This window comes from Pseudophryne corroboree, chromosome 7, assembly GCF_028390025.1.
Source record: "Pseudophryne corroboree isolate aPseCor3 chromosome 7, aPseCor3.hap2, whole genome shotgun sequence".
Classification (NCBI taxonomy): Eukaryota; Metazoa; Chordata; class Amphibia; order Anura; family Myobatrachidae; genus Pseudophryne; species Pseudophryne corroboree.
This window is the reverse complement of record NC_086450.1, coordinates 39,175,848-39,202,224: the sequence shown is the minus strand read 5'-3', so window position 1 is coordinate 39,202,224 and position 26,377 is coordinate 39,175,848. Positions and strand designations below refer to the sequence as shown.

Genomic DNA, 26,377 nt, shown 5'->3' with positions numbered 1-26,377 from the left:
CTAGAGCTCCAGTGGGTAACTGGCCATATTCATCACTAGAGGCACAAGTACCCCCAACAGTTCATGTTTTCCAGGTCTCCTCACAGGATTGCAAGTAAAATCATTTGCTCCACCTGTGGGTCTTTTATAATGTGTCAGTGAGTAATGAATACACCTGTGCACCAGCTAGGTGACCTGGAAAACATGAACTTTTGGAGGGACTTGAGGACCGAGGTTGAGAACCACTGATTTAGTTAACCCAAAGGTTCCCAAACGCAGTCTTCAAGGCACCCCAACGGTCCAGGTTTTAAGTATATCCACGGCTTAGCACAGATGGTTAAATCAAATTGATTGAGGTACTAATTAAGTCACCTGTGGCCAAGTATGGTCATACTTAAAACCTGGACCATTGGGGTGCTTTGAGGACGTCGTTTGGGACCCTCTGTATCTCCCAGCAATAGTAACTAATCTAATTATTAGGGTTGTGCTTGCGCATTTTAATTACTTGCCATACCTGGGCGTATTCTAGTGGTCTGTTACTGAGAGTTACAAATTGACCTTACGGTAATGAGGATCTGGTTTTATGCACTTGTCAGTTTATAATGAATAGCCCGTCTCCTTCTCGTGTTTCAGTTGCTGTAACACAGGCCGTCTTTCTGCTGGTTGCTTTGTGATAAGTGCAATAAAACCTCATGCAAGGGCCCTTTGCATGTAGCAGCGAGCCTGCAGTATTTCATGCGCTTCCCCCCCTTGTGTGTTTACTGTTTATACATCCTCTTTGGCTCTAAATGACAGCGCTACGGAATATGCTGATGCTATATAAGTAAATGTTAATAATGTGAGTTTATTCAGCCTGGACTAACCAGCTCCGCAGCAAGCTGAACGCATCCCCCACCCAGCAGTTGGACAACTTTCCAAGTGTAGAACGTGTTTGGTTGGCAGCGAGAAACATCTCCGTTCCTCGACAATACACCATAGTATTCATTACCCCTTCCAGTATTTTTAACCCTTCACTGCCTGGCAGATCAGGGCAGTCCGACGTTGTATCGCCTTGGTTCCTTAGTCGTTTTATAGGATTAGGTTATCAGCCTAGTGATTAAGTGATTGCACGCAGCAGTTTGACAGCCGCGTGCTGGTGGGATATCCTGGGCCTTCAGCGAACGCTTCCAAGTCTTATTTGTGGCTTCGGTTCAAGTGAAATTACAGCTATTATACTCCATTACACAGATAAAACCATTTATTTCTGCAAAGGATCATGCTGACGGCCAACCCAGCCCTCAGTTACAGTCGTTCTGCTCATTCTTTATCCTGTTTTCTGGATGAAGCCCGAGAGATTGTCAGAAAATTTGTTTTTTCCTCTTTTACGTCCATTGCCTTGAGCACATCAGGCACTGAAGTCTGGGTACACCTGAATATGTATATAATCTGTGTTCTTCTTGCTCGAGACATCCATGGCCAGAGTTGTCAGGAAGAAACGTCCAACAAAAGATTGTATAAGTGGGGTTGTATTTGCCAAAGTGGACTAAGCGACTAATGACGTTGGTGGAGCTGGCAACAAACCAATTAGCGAAAGAGTGACGTCGGGTTTCAGTAATTATAGTCGTTCTCACTCATATCTCCACAAGTACGCAGGTCTGGCTGCGCACATGAAATGGTGTGCTCCAGAAGGTATAAAACGGGTAGAGGGGTACACTACACATTAGATCTTTTGCTAACGAAACGGTTTGCCGGAAGGCGCTAACCGAGTTTGAAAAGGGGCTCCTCATAGGTGGTGGTATACAGAGAATTCGGTAACCCGGATGGACTGGCCAGCTTAAAGTCCAGATCCTAACCCCATTAGGAACCTCTGGGATGAATTGGAGCAACGGGTGCGTTTTAGACCCGGCTTGACCTTCTTCAGTGTCGCAGTTGGTCACTGTACGTAAGGTGTAATGACAAAACCCACCGCCTGCTGCTGTCCACAGAACTTGTGGACAGTTTGCCAAGAAGGGTGTCTGCGGTAATCTCCGCACGTGGTGGACCTACAAAGTACTGGCGTCAATAACATCTCGTTGACCTATTTCCTGTCAGTGTCCAGTGATAGGCTGGTGGCCATTGGCCAGTTGCATATTCTGTAAATCCCAGTCAGTATATTCCTGCGTATGCATTGCTCCGCCCTCTGTTTTCCCGCACAGTCGTCATTAGTGTCATCATGCGCAGGCTGTTGATTATTTGTGAAACGTCCACCTCTGAATGAGGCCCACAAGCTTCTTCACATAACACAAAATGGACTGCTGCGTCGTGTGCACAGTGGCGGGTTGTTGCTATCAGGATGGGTTAGAGCTAGTGCACTGATAACCGCCTCCTGTCTCTCTTCAGTCTAATGAATTAGAATGGAATACACTGTTCCTTCATGGAATACATACGATATCCCGGAGCCTGGGATGCCAGCTGTCAAAATACAGACATCGGCATCCCGTAGGGCAAATTCCCGTCAGGGCCCCAAAACCCAAGCTAACCCTCATATGTTACCCCCCTAACCCTAACAAACCCTACCTGCAACTTAACCCTAACCCTCTCCCCCGGAGCCTAACCCTAATTCTCCCCAGTGGTGCCTAACCCTAACACCACCTCCCTGCAGCCTAAACCTAACGCTCCCTCCCCCGTAGCCTAACCCTCCCCGGGGGTGCCTAAACCTAACCCCCTCTCCCCGCAGCCTAATCCTAACCCCCTCCTCCCCGCAGCCTAATCCTAACCCCCTCCTCCCCGCAGCCTAACCCTAACCCTCCCACCTCTGCAACCTAACTCTTCCCTCGCAGACTAAACCTAACCCTCCCTCCCCCGTAGCTTAACCCTATCCCTCTCCAGTGGTGCCTAACCCCCCTCCCGGCAGCCTAAACCTAACCCACCCTCCCCCGTAGACTAACCCTAACACTCCCCGGGGGTGCCTAATCCTACCCCTCCCCCATAGCCTAACCCTCTCCAGTGGTGCCTAACCCTAACCCCACCTCCCTGCAGCCTAATCCTAACCCTCCCTCTCCCATAGCCTAATCCTAGCATTCCCCGGGAGAGCCTAACCCTAACCCCCCCCTCCTCGCAGGCTAATCCATTCCCCCCTCACCGCAGCCTAACCCTACAACCTAACTCTAACCCTCCCCCTGCATCCTAAACCTAAGTCCTCCCAGCCACGGCTTACAAGTGATTAAGTCCGCCGGCTCGATCGGGATCCTGGCATTCGGCATCCTGGCACTGCCATTTCAATTGATGTTGGGATGCCGACAACGGCATTCCGATAAGTGTCGGGATTCCGACGTCGGCAACCCGAACGCAGGTATCTTAACAGCATCCCATCAAAGAAACTGGTTATATAGCTCACCACTTGCCTTTTTATAAATGAAGACTGGTGCCGCATATCACTGTTGATGACACAAACTATGGTTATTTATTAATTGATCCATTGCCTGAAGGTATTTGCGTATCTCCTCGGGTGCTTTTCCCACCGTCCTTCTCACCGTCTGCAGATCGTCAGCGCTGTTGTGTGCGTGCAGTTGCGGTACTGGGATCCTCGGTGAGGGTGTGGTATAATAGATCAACAATGTTTAGGTCGAATTGCAGTAGGTCGACAGATGAAAGGTCAACATTGGTTAAGGTTGACAGTCAAAAGGTCGACGTGACATTGGTCGACACACAAATGGTCGACACAAGTCTTTTTTGTTTTGTTTTTCCAAATCTTGTATATTTCATGTTATGTGACCACCATCAGTATAATTGTGTATACTCGCCATATAAGGTTACTATTCCCAGTAGATGTCACATGGATAGTAAATCAAGCAAATGTGGGGAAAATACAATAAAAAAACCTTTCGAACTTTTGTTCATGTCGACCTTAAGCACTGCCGACCTTTTGTACCTGTTGGCTTGATGTGTGTCGACCATAGGGTGTTGACGCATTGACTGTCGACCAATACATTGTCGATCTATCATGTGGATACCGGTGATGTATTGGAGTAGGAAGGGACTAAGGGGGTAATTCAGACATGATCGCTGCTGAGCGTTTTCACACAGCGGGTGATCAGGTCCAAACTGCGCATGCGTTTGCACCACAATGCGAAGGCGCATTGCACGGGTACAAAGCGGATCGGCGCTCAGCGATGGGTTTGTGCGACAGATCCGTTCGCACGGGCGATCACAAGGAGATTGACAGGAAGAAGGCGTTTGTGGGTGTCAACTGACCGTTTTCTGGGAGTGTCTGGAAAAACGTAGGCGTGTCCAAGCGTTTGCAGGGAGGGTTGCTGGCGTCAATTCTGGTCCCGGACAGGCTGATGTGATTGCAGCGGCTGAGTAAGTCCTGGGCTGCGCAGAGACTGCACAAGATCTGTTTGTACCGCTCTGCTACACATGCGATTGCACACTTACACAGCTAAAATACACCCCTCTGTGGGCGGCGACTATCTGATCGCAGCAGTGCAAATATCGCCTGCTAGTGATCAGGTCTGAATTAGGCCCAGGGTGTCCTTGCGTTACATCTGACTGATTACTGTAACTCCTCGGTCATGCTTGTAGAATTTAACAAGACCCAGGCCCCAGCGCTCTGGAAACCTGCTCTCCAGATTCACATACTGTATAATTTACTGGCTAATGATTGCACACAAGATTAAGTATCATTATTATAAATCTGTACTGGGAGGAAAGTCATTTATTTTCCTGTGACAGGTGGAAAGCATCCGGATACATCTGTGCTGAACGTGTTCTCCAATTATGGCTACAACAGGTCGGTCATTACAGTCGCCTCTACCGACGAGCAGATAGGTGAGTGCCATATTTATCAACTGTTTTCTGATTTCTTTTACATGCACGAATAAAATGACTTAATGCAATGCACGTCATGCAATCCAGGCATCTGTCATTGCCGGGTTCCCACACCTCCAGGTTCTAGATCAGCTGCAGCACGGGCCAGAGGTAAGAGAACCTGACAATGACATCTCACCACACCTCTGACTTTCTCTCTCCAAGGTCATCCCCCGTGGGAATGGGGAGTCTTCTGAAAGAGACACTTTTCAGAACAGAGCAGGGGGACCAAGAGCGTTACCATCCGGTCCCTATCCTAATTTTGCAATGGGGCACAGCTATGCACTGTCTGGCCACTGAATCAAGACCTTGCAGACTCGGGGCTATTTACTAAGCCTTGGATGGAGATTAAGTCAACATTTGGAGAGAGATACAGTACCAACCAATCAGCTCCTAACCATACTTGCCTACTCTCCCAGAAGCTGCGGGAGGCTCCCGTTTTTTTGGGTAGCCTCCCGCACCCCTGGAAGAGTAGGAAGGTCTCCCGCATCCTGCTCGCACCCTAGTGATGCGGGCAGGATGAAGAGATACACTCCCGTATTCGCGAGTCCGTAGGGTGGGGGAGGGGTTAAAATTACGCAAATCGGGTCATTTTAGCCACGCCCACTTCCCGCGGGCCCGTGAATCGCGACATTTTCCCGGTGTGGGGACGGGGCATAATGATGTCACAGCCCGCCCCCCAAAGTCTCCTGCAGCGTCTCCTCTCCGGGCTTCTCCCGGAGAGGAGATATTTAAAGTAGGCAAGTATGCTCCCAACTGCCATGTTACAGGCTGTGTTTTTAAAATGACCGTTAGGAGCTGATTGGCTGGTACTTTATCTCCATCCACTTTATCTCCATCTAAGGCTTAGTAAATAGACACCTTATTAGTCGCAAGTAGCAGTACATATAGGGCATACCTGGAGGCCCCTGATCTCCAGTGGAAATTTCTAAGCTTGATATATCAGCAATATTTATTTTATTATTTATTACCAGTTATTTATATAACGCACACAAATTCCGCAGCGCTTTACAGAGAATATTCGGTCATTCACACCAGTCCCTGCCACAGTGGAGCTTACAATCTATATTCCCTATCACATGTACACGCACACACATTCATGCTAGGGTTAATTTTGTTGGGAGCCAATTAACCTACCAGTATATTTTTGGATTGTGGGAGGAAACCGGAGTACCCGGAGGAAACCCACGCAAGTACGGGGAGAATATACAAACTCCCCACAGTTAGGGCCATGGTGGGAATCAAACCCATGACCTCAGTGCTGTGAGGCAGTAATGCTAACCATTACACCATCCTTATCTTATATATCTTAACATCTCAGCCCAGTTATGCGATAGCCAGTTACTATCTAACACAACTCAGGAATATGCAAGCAATAGTCTTTACATGCTCCAGCATGGCAGTGTATACCTCCCAACTATCGGAGGTGGAGATTCAGGACGGGGGCGTGTCTGCAGCACGCTGGGGGCGTGATTGCGTCCTAATGGGCAGCCGTTAAATCACTGTTCATTCGCCACACGCCGTGAAGGCACCTGCTATGACACAACTAGTGCAGCGCGGGATATCTGCACAGACAAAGGGGCTTATTTAATGAGCTGTACTTTGCCAAAAACAGCCATTTTTAAGTAGCATTTTTAGGATAGAGGAAACCTGGCGTGTTTTGCCTGTATCACAGCCGCCACTTTAAAACCAGCTGCAAAAATCACCCTAAACTGTTGCTTATTAAATAAATAACAAAAGAGATGATGGCTGAATTCTACAGAAGTCCCTACATACTGTACACCGGAATCATTTCGATCAGATGTGAATCAACATTGACAGTCACGCAATTTATTGCCAATGTACAGGAGCCTCCAAGACTGGACGGCAAGTTCCCTCTTACCACTGCCAGGAGGCGTCACTGAGGAATCGGTTATCACGCAGACACTCCAGCAAAAATGTCATTGGTATTTTCCAGCAAGAGATTTTCTATTGCTGCTGTCAACAAATGAAAATACCGTTCAGATGCGCCTTTGCTTTTCTGGGGTGTAATTGGAAGCATTTTCATGCCTGATTTTGAATTGGGAGTGTCTTAAGCTTGACGTGAAACCTTTGCACGATAATTATAATTATTGTTTATTTATATGGCGCTATAAGGGTTCTGCAGTGCCTTACAAATAGTACATGCATACTTACAGTGAAAGATAATGACAGACAGGTGCATGGTATATACATATTGCTGCATAAGCCGACTCTGAAATAAGCATCAGGGTGGCATAACTCGAGGGTTAGGTGCTGTTGTAGAGAGTAAGGAGTAGAAGGTAGACTAAGTAAGGCCCGCTACACACTCGACGACCTGCGGCCAAGGTGCCCGACGGCCGATACAGGCGACCCGCTGCAGGTGCGGTTGACGAGGGGAGTGAAAGTTTTTTTTTTCACTCCCCACGTCACCCGGCCCCTTTCCCGACCATGCAGGTCGTCCATATCATCCTGCATGTTCAAACGACGGGAGACCAACGATGAACGAGCACGGGGACGAGCATCGTTCATCGCTGGTGGCGCCACACTGAACGATATGAACGATATATCGTTAAAAAAATGAACGATATTGTCCATATCGCTCACTATATCAATTAGTGTGTAGGGGGCTTTACAGAAGGAAGAACACATGAGGGAAGAGGGTCCTGCTCGTAAGAGCTTACATTCTACAGGGGAGGGGCAGACACACAGGGGTGATACAGATGGAGTAGACAGAGAGCGTGGAACATAGGGTTGGGATGAGAGATGGCTGGGTTTGGTGAAAAAGTGGGTCTTGAGAGCCCGTTAGAAGTTTTGTTGTGAGGTGGCGAGTCTGATACGGAGAGGGAGAGCATTCCAGAGGTAGGGAGCACCACGGGCAAATCTTGGAGGCAGGATTGGGAGGAAGTAATCAGTTGGCAGGAGAGGCGGCATTATCTTGCACCAAGCTCATTGGTGTCCTACAGTATATCGTCAAAATTGTATCTGATGTCACTCTCATTACCGTTTCGAGGGAAGGAACATAACTCTCTGTGCGCTTGTGAGAGTAACGCAATCGCTGGCATCATTCACACATCATTAATAAATTACTATTACTTTGTTTCCTGCTGTGTGCATGCAATGTGTTCTCAGCAGGGTCTTCGAAACGTAATGGAATATGGCAGTTAGATGGGATTATTGATTATAGTTCACCCAGAAACCTTTACAAATTCTTCGTATTATATTAATTCATCCCGGTTAGGTTTTTTTGTTCTTAAAATAGAAGAAGATGATCAGTCTTGTCTGTAACACAATGGCGGCTGAGGTTTGGAGGATAAGGATCCTCCGTCTACCGAGCGACACTGAACACGAAGTCACACGATATAATGAGCAGGCCATAAACTGCCGTATGACACCCCATGATTTAATAAATATGCCCGCTGTTGCTTTAAGATCTTGGAACATCATTTGTGAACATTATTTTAGCTGAGCAAGTGAAAAACAGATCCAAAGGGAATTAAAAAAAAGCCGTTAATTAAATTACTTCATTTGCTGGGGAAATGAGAAGCCTATAAAATGTTTAACGCTTTACTTGGACACATTAATTTACATATAGATATTTTTTTTTTTTTATTTAGCATTTTATATTTAACCCTTACCCTGTCAGGGATGAAAACATATTCAGTAAAAAAAAAAAAATCTATATACTCAGTAGCACTTTCTTATTAAACGTCTTAATATACCTTTTATTTTTTTTACGCGTGACTGAAGCAGGCCATACAATTTAGAATTTTTTCAGACAGTTGGACCAACAATAGGACAGTCCGATTGAGTCACATGATTTTGATGTGCCTCCAGATTGTCAGGAGCATATGCATCAACGTTTGGAGATAGATAAAGTGGAGAGAGATACAGGACCAACCAATCGGCTCCTAACTGCCATGTTACAGGTTGTGTTTGCAAAATGACAGTTAGGAGCTGATTGGTTGGTACGTCATGTCTGTCCAAGTGTTGATGCATATGCCCCCAATTCAGTGACGGAATTGCGAGGCAAAATGCCCGCCGAAGCCATCGCAACATGCTCAGCAGCTGGGCACTCTGTTGCTAAGCAGATGCAAGGAACATTGGTTCCATGGGTGCGCAGAATAGCTGCGGGAGCTGCGACCCTTGCGCCATGTTTTATGCGTACAAGAACGCAGTCACACGTCACAACACAACTGCATTTTTTCCAGCACCCCCCTCCCCCCGTTACCACCCCAAATGGCCTCTTCCTGCAATCATTCTGCGACTGATTCCTCGCAATGAGCAGAGCATCGCACAGAGAGAACAGCGGATAGAGGAGGGATGGGGTGGGGCACGGGCGGACACAGTGGTGACCTGGCAATGGCCGGGTTCCTTTGCTAGTATATAATAAATGCAGCATATTAAATAACAGGCGTTTTACTGTATAGAAGTTATCCTGTATAGTAGGAATAAGTCAAATTGTCAAAACTATTCCACAAAATGTTTGAATCATTCCGCATTTTGCTGCAAATATTTCCAGGTGCGGCCAGCGGTATTTGCTCTCAAGCGTTCCCAGTTTTATCTCTGCTACACCACAAAGACCACTCAATCCTCATTCCAGTTCTTTTGACTCTAAATTATATGAAACGCTAATTTGCAAATTAATTCTGAGAAGGCGCAACTATGTCTCACAGGTCTCAGAACAACTGGGTCAGCTGCTACGGGGCAATTATCCCGTTACAAAAAGTACACAATTCATTCTGAAGACCTTTAATAAAACATCTTCTTTAACTTCAACATGCTAGGACAATCTTCCCAATGATCTGATGCTAACCGCTATTACTACAGTACTAAGGGGGAAATGTATCAAGCGGTGTAAAGATTGGATAAGTGGGAAAGTTTCCGTAGGAACCAATCACCTTCGAGGTAGAATTTATCAAGTACATTCTATAAAATAATAGGTAGAAATTGCTGGGTTACTACGGGCAACTTCACTGGTCACGTCTCCAGTCTGTACACTGCTTGATATATCGATATCCGGACTCTGGGTCGACACCCATTGGTCGACGGTGGCTAGGTCAACACTAGAAAAAGGTTGACATGAGTTTTTCAAAATTTTTCCTTTTTAAAAAATGTTTTTCATACTTTACGATCCACGTGGGCTACGATTGGGAACGGTAATCTGTGCCGAGCGCAGCGAGTCATCTCTTGCCTGAAGCATAGCGAGCCATGGGAGGGGACACAGTGCACTAACTGGGGTTCCCGGTCACTTTACGAAGCAAACGACACCCAAAAAACATGAAAAACGAATGTAGACCTTTTTTCATGGCGACCTAATGGCCGCGTTGCCCTATTTCTAGTGTCGACCTAGCCACTGTTGACCAATAGGTGTCGACCTAGCCACTGGCGACCAATAGGTGTCGACCTAGCCACTGGCGACCAATAGGTGTCGACCTAGACACTGTCGACCCTGAGTCCCATACCCGATATATCTGCCCATAATTCTTATGAAAACACTATTGGCGTGAATTTGATATGAATAATGTTGTTGTCAATTTCATTTCTTACCATTGCACATACTTGGGTCATTGGCAGGCGTGATAAACACATGGGCCACGTTTATTCATGATATGTACTGTGTGTTAATCTTGTTAAAGTCTGTATGATGGAGTAATTGTTATACTGGCGTTTATGCAGGGAAGTCTGTGGTGTCTGCGTGCGCGGAAGGCTTTGCGAGTATCGACCTTTCCCTACATGACGGCATACACCCGTGTCTTGGTGCCATCGACCTCATACCCATCTATCCTTTATCAGGAGTAACACTGGAGCAGTGTGGCCAGGTTGCCCGAGGTAAGTTATCCTAAGCAATGTGATACAACACTCACACAGTGTCGGACTGGGCATGTAGGGCCCACCGAGGGAATGCAGTGGTAGGGGCCCATATGAGGGGTGTGGCCAGTCTGCAGAGGGGGTGTGGCCTGCCACCTCATTGGTTTGACTAACCATTAGTGAGTGCAATGTCTGGGCCCCTTCATAAATATATACAGTAAATTCAGCTGCTGCATGCATGATAATGTACCAGATTAATAACAGCAATGCACTCTAGAAAATACACCATAGTCCAGTATAAGGTAACATATGTATAATGTATAATTCAAGTGCACAGTCTGGAACCTGATCCTTAGAGTAGGAGGTGGGGCCCCAGGCAGTAGGGCCCACCGGTGGATTCCCCTGCACCCCTGTGGGCCAGTCCAAGCCTGTACGTAGCTGCTATACTGTATCTATGTTTATTGGCATGGTTACACAACTGTAGCTTACGGCAATAGGTTGACACCATATTGTTGACATGCATAAGATTGACAGGGTCAAAAGGTTGACATCGAAAAGATAGACAAGGTCAAAAGGTCGACATGGAAATAAGTCTACACAAAAAGGTTGACACAAGGTTTTTGTTATTTTTGTGTATAATTTTTTAGGTTTAAGTATATGTGACCCCAATCACTGGAAAGGTTTACCCTTGCAGACTCACTTCGGGCAAGGTTTCTATTACGAGTGGTAGTCCACATAAGATCGTAAATCAAGCCAAAGTTGAAAAACATGTCAAGAAACCCCAAATATCTGTGTCAACCATATGTGTGTCGACCATTGTCATATCGATTTATTGACGGTTTAGGTATCATCTGGAACCCGTTTACGGCTGCATTCAAACCTTCGCTCTGTGTGGCGTGTAAGCAAATTTACCTGTACACACGCACTTTCTTGCGGTGGGAGGAGGCTTTGGACTGCGCACCCTAATTCTAAACATAATGAGAGCTGCTACCATGCTGAGACTTGTAGTTCCACACATAAAAAGAGAGAAAATGCAGGTGTACACTCCACATACTAAACATTACTAATTGGAATAATTATAATAAACTCTGCAATATAGCATAGAGAAAATTTGAGGTGTTTAACATCATTTTGGCCAATAAAAATGTGCCCACCAACTGTGACCTGGTGACCTCATCTGCTGGGTCACTAACACTAAGGTTTAAGTCCGGGACACCCCAGGCTAGCACAAGCCAACTGCCTCAAGGCATCATACTAGTGAGGGGTTTATGTGTTAGAAGGTGTTTGTAGTAAGAAGCGTCAGCGCACACACTTTCTGACAGGCATGGAGCTATGTTAAGAAAAACACTCTAATTATCAGTTAAGTCTGTGGTTTACATACATGAAAAATTATCAACATGGACAGAAATGTTTTTTTGTCAGTATACCATAATTTGTGAGAAAACATTTCTAGAACAATTTCTCTAGCGCGATGTACGCTGGACCTTAACGCAAATCTTCTAGCACCCATTACCTGCAATGAGGTTCATTTCATAAAAAATAAATAAATAAAGTTTATTTCTGTGAAATATTCCTACAAATAGCTGTTTGCAGCATGCAGCCACTAGATGTCACTGTTGCACCTCTGCTAGTGGCTGCTTATCCGGCATGCTTGCTCTTAAGTGTTTCTCAGCAGCAATTTCATTGAGAATTATCTGAGACATAAGACAAGGTTAGCTGTAGTAATCAGCACTAGTAGTTAGTATTTACCAGCTCTAAAGGGCTAATAAAAATGTGTGTTATAAAGACAGAGCTGATCCGTTTCGGAAATTAGAATGCATTGCATTAGTTGCGTGTATGTATATATTACTTGTCCTTAATATAAACTACAGTACATGATTGCCAGTGATCTAGCCATTGTATCCAATTATGTGGATTGTCCGCAACAGTTTCTGTCCATTTACTGTTCTGTTCCTCTAAGAAATCCCTACTACTAGTGCTATAAGCCACTACAAGTGGTTTCACTATGGTGTGTATCCACCACTGACATGCAGGGTGGGATGCCCAGCACAGGGCTAGTACGCCCCGCATGTCAGTGCTGCTCCTCCCCCCCCCCCCCCCCCCTGCAGAAGTACAAAAGCATCGCACAGCGGCGATGCTTTTGCATTTCAGGAGTAGCTCCCGGCCAGCGCAGCTTTTGCGTGCTGGCCGGGAGCTACTCGTCGCTGCCCGGGTCGCAGCGGCTGCGTGTGACGTCATGCAGCCGACGTGGCCCGCCCCCCTCACGTTCCGGCCATGCCTGCATTGGGCGAACCGCGCCCACAAAACTGCGGCCGTGCCGCCCCCTCCTGCCCAATGACCGCCTCTGCCTGTCAATCAGGCAGAGGCGATCGCTAGGCAACGACAGCCTTCGGCTGTCAGCCATGCTCCGGCGCACTGCGGCGCATGCGCACATCTGATCCGATCGCTGCGATGAACAGCAGCGTGCGATCAGGTCAGAATGACCCCCACCTAGGACGCAGCACACTTCCAAATATCTCTGCTGTTCCTTTAGATTCCCGCAGGATTATTATAAAGTACTTTAATGCAGAATAAACTGAACAGTGAACTAGCCAATCCATTGCCCTATTTGTAGGTATCGCCGAGGAGCTGGTCAAACAGGTTCCGGGGACCAGCGCCTTTCTTTTCGGTTACGCAGATGGCGCAGAGAGGAAGACTTTGGCGGATAAAAGGAGATCGCTGGGATGGTTTAAGAAACACTCAGAAATCCACATGGATGCATTAAAAGCGGATGTTGGAAAGAAACCGTCTAGAAGATACGGAATAACAGGTTAGCATGCAGTGGGTTTTATTAGAGGCACAAACAAGCACACATCTGGTACTGTGATACATCTAGGTAGCCGATAAAAGGACGGTGTCAGTGAACCTCCGATCTGACTAGGAATTATACCGTCGCCCAATATTCTCTGCAGTTTAAACCCCAACTTCATTGAGAATCCTTGAGAATTTACTGTATGAACCTGATTCTAAATCACAGTCAGTGCTGATATTCACGGACAAAATGTGGGCGTCCTTAGACGCACAGATTTACACTGGGGGAGGGCTTATACTATATAAGCATAAAGTCGCATGGCTGGATAAGCGCCACTTAGGCCTGGGGCTGAATATGTTCAAGAGCCTATACTGAGAAGGGGAGGAGCAGTGATGTGTGGGTGTAGCCAGGTCCATGTGGGTGTGGCTAGTCACGTGGGTGTGTACACCCCCTACACAACCGGGATAGCAAACGTCTGTGGTTCTGTAGGATACATTCTTATATACAGCCGGGGTAACAAGCGTCCGTGGTTCTCTATGATACATCCTTATATACAGCCAGGATAACAAGTGTCTGTGGTTCTCTATGATAGATCCTTATATACAGCCGGGGTAACAAGCGTCTGTGGTTCTCTATGATACATCCTTATATGCAGCCGGGGTAACAAGCGTCTGTGGTTCTCTATGATAGATCCTTATATACAGCCTGGGTAACAAGCATCTGTGGTTCTCTATGATAGATCCTTATATACAGCCGGGGTAACAAGCGTTCGTGGTTCTCTATGATACATCCTTATATACAGCCGTGGTAACAAGCGTCTGTGGTTCTCTATGATAGATCCTTATATACAGCCGGGGTAACAAGTGTCTGTGGTTCTCTATGATACATCCTTATATACATCCGGGGTAACAAGCGTCTGTGGTTGTCTATGATAGATCCTTATATACAGCCGGGGTAACAGGCGTCTGTGATTCTCTATGATACATCCTTATATACAGCCCGGGGTAACAAGCATCTGCGCTTCTCTATTATACATTTTTATATACAGCCGGGGTAACAGGTGTCTGTGGTTCTCTATGATACATCCTTATATACATCCGGGGTAACAGGCGTCTGCACAGGAGCCAGTGAGCAAGTTGCTGGACAGAGGCCCTCATTCCGAGTTGTTCGCTCGCTAGCTGCTTTTAGCAGAAATGCAAACACAAAGCCACCACCCTCTGGGAGTGTATCTTAGCATAGCAGAATTGCTAACGAAAGATTAGCAATTCTGCTATTAAGTATTTTCTTGCAGTTTCTGAGTAGCTCCAGACCTACTCCTAGATTGCGATCACCTCAGTCCGTTTAGTTCCTGGTTTGACGTCACAAACACGCCCTGCGTTCGGCCAGCCACTCCCCCGTTTCTCCAGCCACTCCTGCGTTTTTACCTGGCACGCCTGCGCTTTTTAGCACACTCCCTGAAAACGGCCAGTTTCCGCCCAGAAACACCCACTTCCTGTCAATCACACTACGATCAGCTGAGCGATTGAAAAGCTTTGTTCACCCGTGAGTAAAATAGCATAGTTTTGTGTAAAATTGCTTAGCGCGTGCGCCCTGCTGTGCATACGCATGCGCAGAACTGCCGGATTTTAGCCTATTAGCAATTCTGCTAAAACTAGCAGCGAGCGAACAACTCGGAATGAGGGCCTAAGAGACACTCAGCAGAGGTCACAGCAGGTCTGTAGATAACAAAGCACTGACAACAGGAAGTGCCACTGAAAGATCTTTATACCTCTGGGTCTCAGATGATTGGCTGTTCACCAGTGATGCAACTTCCTTCCGACGCCATTGGTGCTCCTGCAGTCACATGACATGAACTAAGATGGCGCCAAGTACCTAGAATGGCAGGAACTCTGTGGGGTACACAAGGGGGAGCATGGGGTGCAGCGATGACAGTGACAGCATCACAGTACTGCACACAGGAGAGCTCGCATAACCTCTGCAAACAAGCACACAAGTAGTTACCAGCTAGTCTGTGATCACTGCTGCAATCTGGGGAATACACAGTCGCACAATCAGCCTGGGGAAAGTGCTTCAGCAGTAACACAGGGGGGGATTCAGACCTGATCGCTGGACTGTGTTTTCGTACAGCGGGCGGCCAGGTCTAAACTGCGCATGCGTGGATCGCCGCTCAGCGATGGGTTTGTGCGAGGGATCCGTTCACACGGGCATTTTCAAGGAGATTGACAGGGAGAAGGCGTTTGTGGGTGGCAACTGACCATTTTCTGGGAGTGTTTGGGAAAACTCAGGCGTGTCCAAGCGTTTGCAGGGCGGGTGTCTGACGTCAATTCCGGTCCCGGACAGGCTGAAGTGATCTCAGCGGCTGAGTAACTCCTGGGCTGCGCAGAGACTGCACAAGATCTGTTTTACAGCTCTGCTACACATGCGATCGCACACTTGCACAGCGAAAATACACTCCCCTATGGGCGGCGACTATGCGAACGCAGGACTGCAAAAAAAAACCTAGCGAGCGATCAGGTCTGAATTAGCCCCACAGCCATACACTGAAGGTATAGCAGCTTGGAGGCTGGAGTCTGTATAGAGCTAAGAGCAAGGATAAACCCTGAAAACCTGCAGGACAAGATGTAGAACACAGGAAATCACTTAGTACACGACTGAAATAAGTCAGAAACGTGATAATATTACAGTAATAGTTTTTGAACTATTTTATATACCGTAATAGTTTTATTTTATTGCTTTGGGTAAGGAGTAAGTGATAGCCAATATCAATTTCTTCTTCATATATAAATGAGCAGATTCACTAACAGTGCGGAGAACACGCCAGATGCTAAATACGCAAGCACATACTGTAAGTGGATTGGTGAACTGGAGGCTGCTCGGAAAGTGTAGCTTGTAGTGTCCCTCTGAATAGGTCTCAAACCCCTGTGTACTCCGGGAAGAACAAGGACAGGAAACAACCAACAGGGCCTGAATCATGTTTGTAAGTAAAGCAGAAAAGTACACAACTGGGCAAAACCATGTGCACTGCAGGTGGGGCAGATGTAACGTGCAGAGAGAGTTAGATTTGGGTGGGTTATATTGTTTCTGTGCAGGGTAAATACTGGCTGCTTTATTTTTACCCTGCAATCTAGATTTCAGTTTGAACACACCCCACCCAAATCTAACTCTCTCTGCACGTGTTACATCTGCCCCACCTGCAGGGCAACATGGGAGGTCATTCCGAGTCATTCGCTCGGAAAATTTCTTCGCAGCGTTTTTCCGCTTAGTGCGCATGCGCAATGTCTGCACTGCGACTGCGCCAAGTAAATTTGCTATGAAGTTTGGATTTTTACTCACAGCTTTTTCTTCGCTCAGGCGATCGTAGTGTGATTGACAGGAAATGGGTGTTACTGGGCGGAAACAGGCCGTTTTATGGGCGTGTGGGAAAAAACGCTACCGTTTCCGGAAAAAACGCGGGAGTGGCTGGAGAAACGGAGGAGTGTCTGGGCGAACGCTGGGTGTGTTTGTGACGTCAAACCAGGAACGATAAGCACTGAACTGATCGCAGATGCCGAGTAAGTCTGAAGCTACTCTGAAACTGCTACGAGATGTGTAATCGCAATATTGCGAATCTTTCGTTCGCAATTTTAAGAAGCTAAGATTCACTCCCAGTAGGCGGCGGCTTAGCGTGTGCAATACTGCTAAAATCGCCTTGCGAGCGAACAACTCGGAATGAGGGCCATGGTTTTGCCCAGTTGCTAACTTTTTTGCTTTACTTGAACATGAATTAGGACCATACAGAGTGACCATGATTAAACTCCCCCTATTCACAGCCACCTGTAGTTTGATGTAACAACCAGAATGTCACCTAGTTTGCTAGAAATCACGAGACTGATCCGCAGATAAAATTGTGTGAAACTCTGAATGAATCCGGCTGTAAGTTTTCATATAAATCCTGAAGTTGTCTGTCCTTAATATATATCCAGATACATTTGGGGGTCTATTCATGAAGCAGTGAAAAGAATGGAGAAGTGAGCCTGTGGAGAAGTTGCTCATGGCAACCAATCAGCATTGAAGTAACATTTATAATTTGCATACTACACAATTGTACTGCGCAGCTGATTGGTTGCCATGGGCAACTTCTCCACAGGCTTACTTCTCCACTCGTTTCACTGCTTCATGAATAGACACCTTGAAGTCTTAAAGGGGTTCAAAGAATTATATGGTAGGTAGGAGATGATTGGCTGGTACTGTATCTCCGTCCAGGGCTTAGTAAATAAACCCCACAGTAACTAGAGGGTGTGTGTCCAGCAATATGGAGCACCCCTGACGTAACGTGTACGCATCCTCTCTCTGTCTGGCTGTATGGCGGTATATTGAGGCAGCACCCCTTAGTGGCTGATTCTGCATCACACAAAGGGGCAGATGTACTAAGGGATCTATTTACTAAGCCTTGGATGAAAATAAAGTGGACGGAGATAAAGTACCAGCCAATCAGCTCCTAACTGCCATTCCACAGACTGGGTTTGAAAAATTACAATTAGGAGCTGATTGGCTGGTACTTTATCTCCATCTTAGTAAATAGACCCTAAGTCAGAGCCAGCCATAACCAATATGATGCCCTAGGCAAGATTTTGGCTGATGCCCCCTTGCACAGACGCTAGTGCCACCTCTGACCCTGCACCCCTTTCCCAGCACCATCACCCCTCACCCATAGCAGTCCTCATTTTGGTGCTCCTACCCCCTATATTTTAAATAGGACCAGTATGCTCATTCGGTGCGCAGCCCAAAACGGGGCGTCTTCTTGCTGGGAAGGGGCATGGCCACACAATAATACCCCCAGTTGAACTTACGCCACCCAGTACTGCAACTTTATTCACATTATATCATGCAATAGTGTCTCTTATTCACGTTACATCACACAGTAGTACCACGTTACTCCTCACAGTACTGCCCCTTTATTCACATTACGCCACACCATATTGCTCTTTATTCACATTAGACCACACAGTAGTGCCCTTTCTATACGTTACGACACAAAGTACTTTTAGTACACCTTATACACATAATCCCGCACATTAGTAATGCATTTCGTATGCAGATAGAGCCGCAGTCACACACAGAATATAGGCATGCTGCATATCATTCTAATCAGCAGAAGCTGCTTGGGCCCTTAGGCATTCCGAATGCCCTAGGCATTTGCCTAGTTTGCCTTTGCCTAGGGCCAGCTCTGCCCTTAGAGGGACATTTACTAAGCAGTGATAAGAGCGGAGAAGTGAGCCAGTGGAGAAGTTGCCCATGGCAACCAATTATCACTGAAGTAAAATCTATAATTTGCATACTGTGAAATTATACAGAGCTGCTGATTGGTTGATGGGGAAACTTCTCCACTGGCTCACTTCTCCGATCTTATCACTGCTTAGTAAATGTCTCCCTAAGTCTTGGAATGTCACTTCTGAGCATGCACTATATGCAAAAACTCTTCGTTTGTGAAGAGAGATCCGTGTGACTCAGAACCAGCCTCCTACACCGCAGCTGCTGAGGAAAAAGCCAATGTATGTATGTGCCAAACACCTGTGTGTAGTGCTTTCCTTGCAGCATGTCCTCGAGCCATTGGCCTATCAGATTCCACCATCACGTCTCAGACCAGCCAGTAAGATTTATGTAGTTCAGGTCCCTATGCTGGAGTGGCCTCCAGAGCTGATGCTGCATCTGTGCCATAGGAAATCAGTGGCATTTGTTAATAATGAGGAAGTGATAATACATAAGACTATATAAAAGCCCATAATAGTCATCACCAACCCAATGCATTGTGGGAAGAAGGGTGAATGCCATGACCAGCTCCTCTAAGGTGGGATATACGGCATATTTAAGTGTCTCCTATCAGCATGGCCTGCCCTGTGAGAGGGAATATTGCCCCAGCCTTCCAGCGCCAGTAGTGTCCTACTGCAGCGTACTATGATCATGGGTGACATTGTCTAGGCAGCAGGTCACATGTGGAAGCCATGTATTGCTGGCACTCCTAACTCAGGGGAAATTTAAAAATTCTTGGAGAGAATGACAGTAAGCTGGCTGGTTGCTATGGTAAACTCCTCCACTTTCACTTGTGGAGAAGTTTACCATAGCAACCAGTCGGCTTACTGTCAATTTACAGACTGTGTAAAGTGGAGAAGTTTCCCATAGCAACCAGTCAGCTTACTGTTATTTTACAGGCTGTGTAAAGTGGAAAAGTTTCCCATAAAGTGGAGAAGTTTGCAGGTAGGGCAGATGTAACATGTGCAGAGAGAGTAAGATTTGGGTGGGGTGTGTCCAAACTGATATCTAAATTGCAGTGTAAATATAAAGCTGTCTAACATTTGTGGGCTACATGCAAAAGCAGCCAGTATTTACCCTGCACAGAAACAATATAACCCAGCCAAATCTACATCTCTCTGCACGTTACATCTACCCCACCTGTAGTGCAACATGGTTTAGCCCAGTTGTGTGCTTTTTTACTTTGCTTACAAACATGAATCAGAACCCTTTGTCTTTTGCAGTCTTATCTCCCGGCCCTATTGAAAGCTGCACACTTACGTTTGATCTGGCGCAAGATATTAGTGGAAATTCATAAACATAGCCGTAGCACGCAGCGCGTCACTTTTCCGGGATATCTCAGTATTACACATCTGTTTAGCTAAGCCTCAGTTATATAGTATCCACATCTGTGACTGTGTCATCGCAGCAGCACATCCCAGCAGTCAGTATGATAGGAATGTTATTTCTATACTTATATGTAGCTCAGAAATGGGCACATACCAGCAGTAATGCTCTATACCAGCAATGAGGTAACGACTCAACATTGGCTGCATCTCCGCAAAGTCAACATTAACAAGATGCATAATTAAAAAAAGAAGTACGTGAAGACAAGACGGAGGAACATCTGTGTTTTGCCGTTGTATTGTGTTGTGAGTCTACAGCAAGCCTGTGGAGCATTGAGTACTTCTCATAGTCCATACCCTCCAACTGTACCTTTTTGGCAGGTACAGTACCTTTTTTTTATGGTTTGTACCGATTTCTGGCTCTCCAAACTAGGGATGGCCATCGACCATCAATGAATTTAAATCATCGATGGTTTATGGTTGATGGTGAATGTTTTTACCATCAATGGCAGAGACACCAATGGTTTTCTGCCATCGATGGTGAGTAGGAGGCCGATGGCAATGTTTTTTTTTTATGTGCCCACAACACTCAGTCACTGCTCACAGTAGCTGCTGCCGCCCACCGCTGCTGCGCTGTGTGCTGCCACAGTCTTCAGTTAGATTTACAGCCCGGCAGCAGAATCAGCGGCAGCCGCAGCAGAGGCTGCTCATCTCAGCTGTCACCTGTCAGTCACTCAACAGCTCCGCCCCTCGTCGCCCACTGTAATTAGCTTGATAGATCGGGAAGGCGGCTATTTGCACCTTGCCCTGCCCGTGTGGGCGGGTGTTGTCTGCCTTTCAGGGAGGAGTCAATGACAGTCTCCACCTTGCCTCCGCAGCACAGTTAGTGAAGTGACCCACAATGCACAGCTAACTGTGGCCATGTGATGTCACAGGCTGGCACACAGTGAGTGACAGCCGCCATTCAAAAGCCAGAGCCAGTCGCCGGGGGAACATGCGCAAAGGAACTTTTGCTGGCTGAATTTCTCCAGCAAAAGCGTCTTCTGCGCATGCGCGGCTATTCGATAACGGGAACCATCGGTGGTATATAATAACATACTTTCTAACCATTGATGGTTCCAGCTAAAACACCCATCGATGGCAACTATCGATGGGTGTGGTACCGATGGCCATCCCTACTCCAAACTGCCATTGAAAGTATAGGAAAAGGGGCATGACCACGCCCCCTTTACCAGTGACCACGCCCCCTTTTGAATTTGTACCGATTTTTGTGTGTAAAATGTTGGAGGGTATGCATAGTCATTGGCCCCACCTTTACATGTGATGTCATGACTTCATGGATTTAGGCGGCTGGGCCGGTTCCCTTCGGGATCAGGACCAGGAAGTGACAGCACGAGAGGGCAGGAGAGAACTTCCGCCCTTACAGCACCTTAATGTTTTATCCATTCTCCGTTTGTTTGAGGTTATTTTTGTTTTATCTATGCACAATTGGACTCTCGCGGGCTCGCTTCGCTCACCACTCTTCGGGCTCGGTGTCTTCTCGCTCCACTCAGCTTCGCTCGCCACAGGTTACTATTCCAAATAGTTGGTCACATGGACCCAGGGGCTTATGGGAAAGGTCCTCTCCACGAAGGGTAACTAGATGATCCCGCCGGTACACTGCCACCCAGTTATGACACTGCTGTAAATGTGTTATTCATATGCAGTGAACAGTCCGGTCTTTACGAATTTAATAAGTTAATATATTTTAGTTTAGTTTTTTTGTTTTTATTGATTACTGATGAAGAACCGTCATCTTGGGCACTACTAAAGCCAATGACCCCCTAATACGAATGGGTCTTGACGTGTCCGAATCCCCCATTCCTAGTCAGAAATAACTCGCCCCCTTCCCGCCCCACTATAAATAAACTCATATCCTTCCTGTGTGGTGGTACAGAAACTGAAGGCGCATGTGGAGCCAATTTCATCATCTTTCATGAATAAAAATGTTGCTTATTCTTTTAATTATTTACCCCGTACGTACAATTGATTTTGATAGTAGGAGATTATGTTATGAAGGGACAATAAAAGCAGCTTATTTGTATGTCTCCGGGCCCCCTCCCAGCCTTCTGTTTCTGCTTGTGTTCTTCATCTTTGTTTTGTCTCCCTCTGATTCTGTGTGTATGACTCCAATAATAATCCGTACCGCAAACATCCTCCGTGTAGACGGTAATAGCAGAACGAACCACACCGGGCTTGTTTTGGTATAAACAAGAATACTTAAAGCATTCGGAGCTAATCATTATTTGTGTAAGTGCTTAACTCCTGGCGTGCCAAAGGATCACTTTCACATCCCTCATCACAATAGACCCTTAACCATTCTGGAAACTTCTGAGTCTTTTTTTAGATCAGAAATAAGTGTAATATGGCCCTCATTCCGAGTTGTTCGCTCGGTATTTTTCATCGCATCGCAGTGAAAATCCGCTTAGTACGCATGCGCAATGTTCGCACTGCGACTGCGCCAAGTAACTTTACTATGAAGAAAGTATTTTTACTCACGGCTTTTTCTTCGCTCCGGCGATCGTAATGTGATTGACAGGAAATGGGTGTTACTGGGCGGATACACGGCGTTTCAGGGGCGTGTGGCTGAAAACGCTACCGTTTCCGGAAAAAACGCAGGAGTGGCCGGGGAAACGGTGGGAGTGCCTGGGCGAACGCTGGGTGTGTTTGTGACGTCAACCAGGAACGACAAGCACTGAAATGATCGCACAGGCAGAGTAAGTCTGGAGCTACTCTGAAACTGCTAACTCGTTTGTAATCGCAATATTGCGCGTACGTCGGTCGCAATTTTAAGAAGCTAAGATTCACTCCCAGTAGGCGGCGGCTTAGCGTGTGTAACTCTGCTACATTCGCCTTGCGAGCGAACAACTCGGAATGAGGGCCTATATTTCTCTATCGTCCTAGTGGATGCTGGGGTTCCTGAAAGGACCATGGGGAGTAGCGGCTCCGCAGGAGACAGGGCACAAAAAGTAAAGCTTTAGGATCAGGTGGTGTGCACTGGCTCCTCCCCCTATGACCCTCCTCCAAGCCAGTTAGATTTTTGTGCCCGGCCGAGAAGGGTGCAATCTAGGTGGCTCTCCTAAAGAGCTGCTTAGAAAAGTTTAGCTTAGGTTTTTTATTTTACAGTGAGTCCTGCTGGCAACAGGATCACTGCAACGAGGGACTTAGGGGAGAAGAAGTGAACTCACCTGCGTGCAGGATGGATTGGCTTCTTGGCTACTGGACATCAGCTCCAGAGGGACGATCACAGGTACAGCCTGGATGGTCACCGGAGCCTTGCCGCCGGCCCCCTTGCAGATGCTGAAGTAAGAAGAGGTCCAGAATCGGCGGCAGAAGACTCCTCAGTCTTCTAAAGGTAGCGCACAGCACTGCAGCTGTGCGCCATTTTCCTCTCAGCACACTTCACACGGCAGTCACTGAGGGTGCAGGGCGCTGGGAGGGGGGCGCCCTGGGAGGCAAATGAAAACCTATTTTGGCTAAAAATACCTCACATATAGCCTCCGGAGGCTATATGGAGATATTTAACCCCTGCCAGAATCCGTTAAAAGCGGGAGACGAGGCCGCCGAAAAAGGGGCGGGGCCTATCTCCTCAGCACACAGCGCCATTTTCCCTCACAGAAAGGCTGGAGGGAAGGCTCCCAGGCTCTCCCCTGCACTGCACTACAGAAACAGGGTTAAAACAGAGAGGGGGGGCACTAATTTGGCGTTAGAAATATATAAAACAGATGCTATAAGGGAAAACACTTATATAAGGTTGTTCCTATATAATTATAGCGTTTTTGGTGTGTGCTGGCAAACTCTCCCTCTGTCTCTCCAAAGGGCTAGTGGGTCCTGTCCTCTATCAGAGCATTCCCTGTGTGTGTGCTGTGTGTCGGTACGTGTGTGTCGACATGTATGAGGACGATGTTGGTGAGGAGGCGGAGCAATTGCCTGTAATGGTGATGTCACTCTCTAGGGAGTCGACACCGGAATGGATGGCTTATTTAGGGAATTACGTGATAATGTCAACACGCTGCAAGGTCGGTTGACGACATGAGACGGCCGACAAACAATTAGTACCGGTCCAGACGTCTCAAAAACACCGTCAGGGGTTTTAAAACGCCCGTTTACTTTAGTCGGTCGACACAGACACAGACAGGGACACTGAATCCAGTGTCGACGGTGAATAAACAAACGTATTCCTTATTAGGGCCACACGTTAAAGGCAATGAAGGAGGTGTTACATATTTCTGATACTACAAGTACCACAAAAGAGGGTATTATGTGGGATGTGAAAAAACTACAGTAGTTTTTCCTGAATCAGATAAATTAAATAAAGTGTGTGATGATGCGTGGGTTCCCCCCGATAGAAAATTATGGGTGGTATACCCTTTCCCGCCAGAAGTTAGGGCGCGTTGGGAAACACCCCTTAGGGTGGATAAGGCGCTCACACGCTTATCAAAACAAGTGGCGGTACCGTCTATAGATAGGGCCGTCCTCAAGGACCAGCTGACAGGAGGCTGGAAAATATCATAAAAGTATATACACACATACTGGTGTTATACTGCGACCAGCGATCGCCTCAGCCTGGATGTGCAGAGCTGGGGTGGCTTGGTCAGATTCCCTGACTAAAAATATTGATACCCTTGACAGGGACAGTATTTTATTGACTATAGAGCATTTAAAGGATGCATTTCTATATATGCGAGATGCACAGAGGGATATTTGCACTCTGGCATCAAGAGTAAATGCGATGTCCATATCTGCCAGAAGATGTTATGGACACGACAGTGGTCAGGTGATGCAGATTCCAAACGGCAAAAAGGTGTATTGCCGTATAAAGGAAGAGGAGTTTTTTGGGGTCGGTCCATCGGACCTGGTGGCCACGGCAACTGCTGGAAAATCCACCGTTTTTACCCTAAGTCACATCTCTGCAGAAAAAGACACCGTCTTTTCAACCTCAGTCTTTTCGTCCCTATAAGATCATATCTGCCCAGGGATAGAGGAAAGGGAAGAAGACTGCAGCAGGCAGCCCATTCCCAGGAACAGAAGCGCTCCACCGCTTCTGACAAGTTCTCAGCATGGCGCTGAGACCGTACAGGACCCCTGGATCCTACAAGTAGTATCCCAGGGGTACAGATTGGAATGTAGAGACGTTTCCTCTTCGCAGGCTCCTGAAGTCTGCTTTACCAAGGTCTCCCTCCGACAAGGAGGCAGTATGGGAAAGAATTCACAAGCTGTATTCCCAGCAGGTGATAATTAAATTACCCCTCCTACTACAAGGAAAAGGGGTATTATTCCACACTATATTGTGGTACTGAAGCCAGAAGGCTAGGTGAGACTTATTCTAAAAAATGTTTTGAACACTTACAAAGGTTCAAATCAAGATGGAGTCACTCAGAGCAGTGATAACGAACCAGGAAGAAGGGGACTATATAGTGTCCGGGGACATCAGGGATGCTTACCTCTATGTCCCAAATTTGCCCTTCTCACTAAGGGTACCTCAGGTTCGTGGTGCAGAACTGTCACTATCAGTTTTAGACGCTGCCGTTTGGATTGTCCACGGCACCCCGGGTCTTTACCAAGGTAATGGCCGAAATGATGATTCTTCTTCGAAGAAAAGGCGTCTTAATTATCCCTTACTTGGACGATCTCCTGATAAGGGCATAGTCCAGGGAACAGTTGGAGGTCGGAGTAGCACTATCTCGGATACTGCTACAACAGCACGGGTGGATTCTAAATATTCCAAAATCGCAGCTGATCCCGACGACACGTCTGCTGTGCCTAGGGATGATTCTGGACACAGTCCAGAAAAAGGTGTTTCTCCCGGAAGAGAAAGCCAGGGAGTTATCCGAGCTAGTCAGGAACCTCCTAAAAACAGTGCATCATTGCACAAGGGTCCTGGTAAAAATGGTGGCTTCCTACGAAGCAATTCCATTCGGCAGATTTCACACAAGAACTTTTCAGTGGGATCTGCTGGAAAAATGGTCCGGATCGCATCTTCAGATGCATCAGCGGATAACCCTATATCCAAGGACAAGGGTGTCTCTCCTGTGGTGGTTATAGAGTGCCCATCTTCTAGAGGGCCGCAGATTTGGCATTCAGGATTGGATGCTGGTGACCACGGAGCCCAGCCCGAGAGGCTGGGGAGCAGTCACACAAGGAAAAAATTTCCAGGGAGTGTGATCAAGTCTGGAGACTTTTCTCCACATAAATATACTGGAGCTAAGGGTAAATTTATAATACTCTAAGCTTAGCAAGACCTCTGCTTCAAGGTCAGCCGGTATTGATCCAGTAGGAAAAACATCACGGCAGTCGCCCACGTAAACAGACAGGGCGA

The 26,377-nt window shown here is 46.9% G+C and overlaps 1 protein-coding gene across 3 annotated transcripts in view; it reads left to right on the top strand.

Annotated features, from left to right (window-relative positions):
- FTCDNL1 (formiminotransferase cyclodeaminase N-terminal like) overlaps positions 1–26,377 on the top strand; it is a 91,126-nt gene that overhangs the window by 49,937 nt on the left and 14,812 nt on the right. For 2 of the 3 annotated variants that reach the window (XM_063932237.1, XM_063932238.1), the window contains exons 3-5: positions 4,672–4,767; positions 10,483–10,635; positions 13,229–13,423. In XM_063932237.1, coding sequence (XP_063788307.1) covers positions 4,672–4,767; positions 10,483–10,635; positions 13,229–13,423 — 444 coding nt within the window. The remainder of the gene's footprint in view (positions 1–4,671; positions 4,768–10,482; positions 10,636–13,228; positions 13,424–26,377) is intronic. The other variant, XM_063932239.1, reaches the window with a different exon arrangement.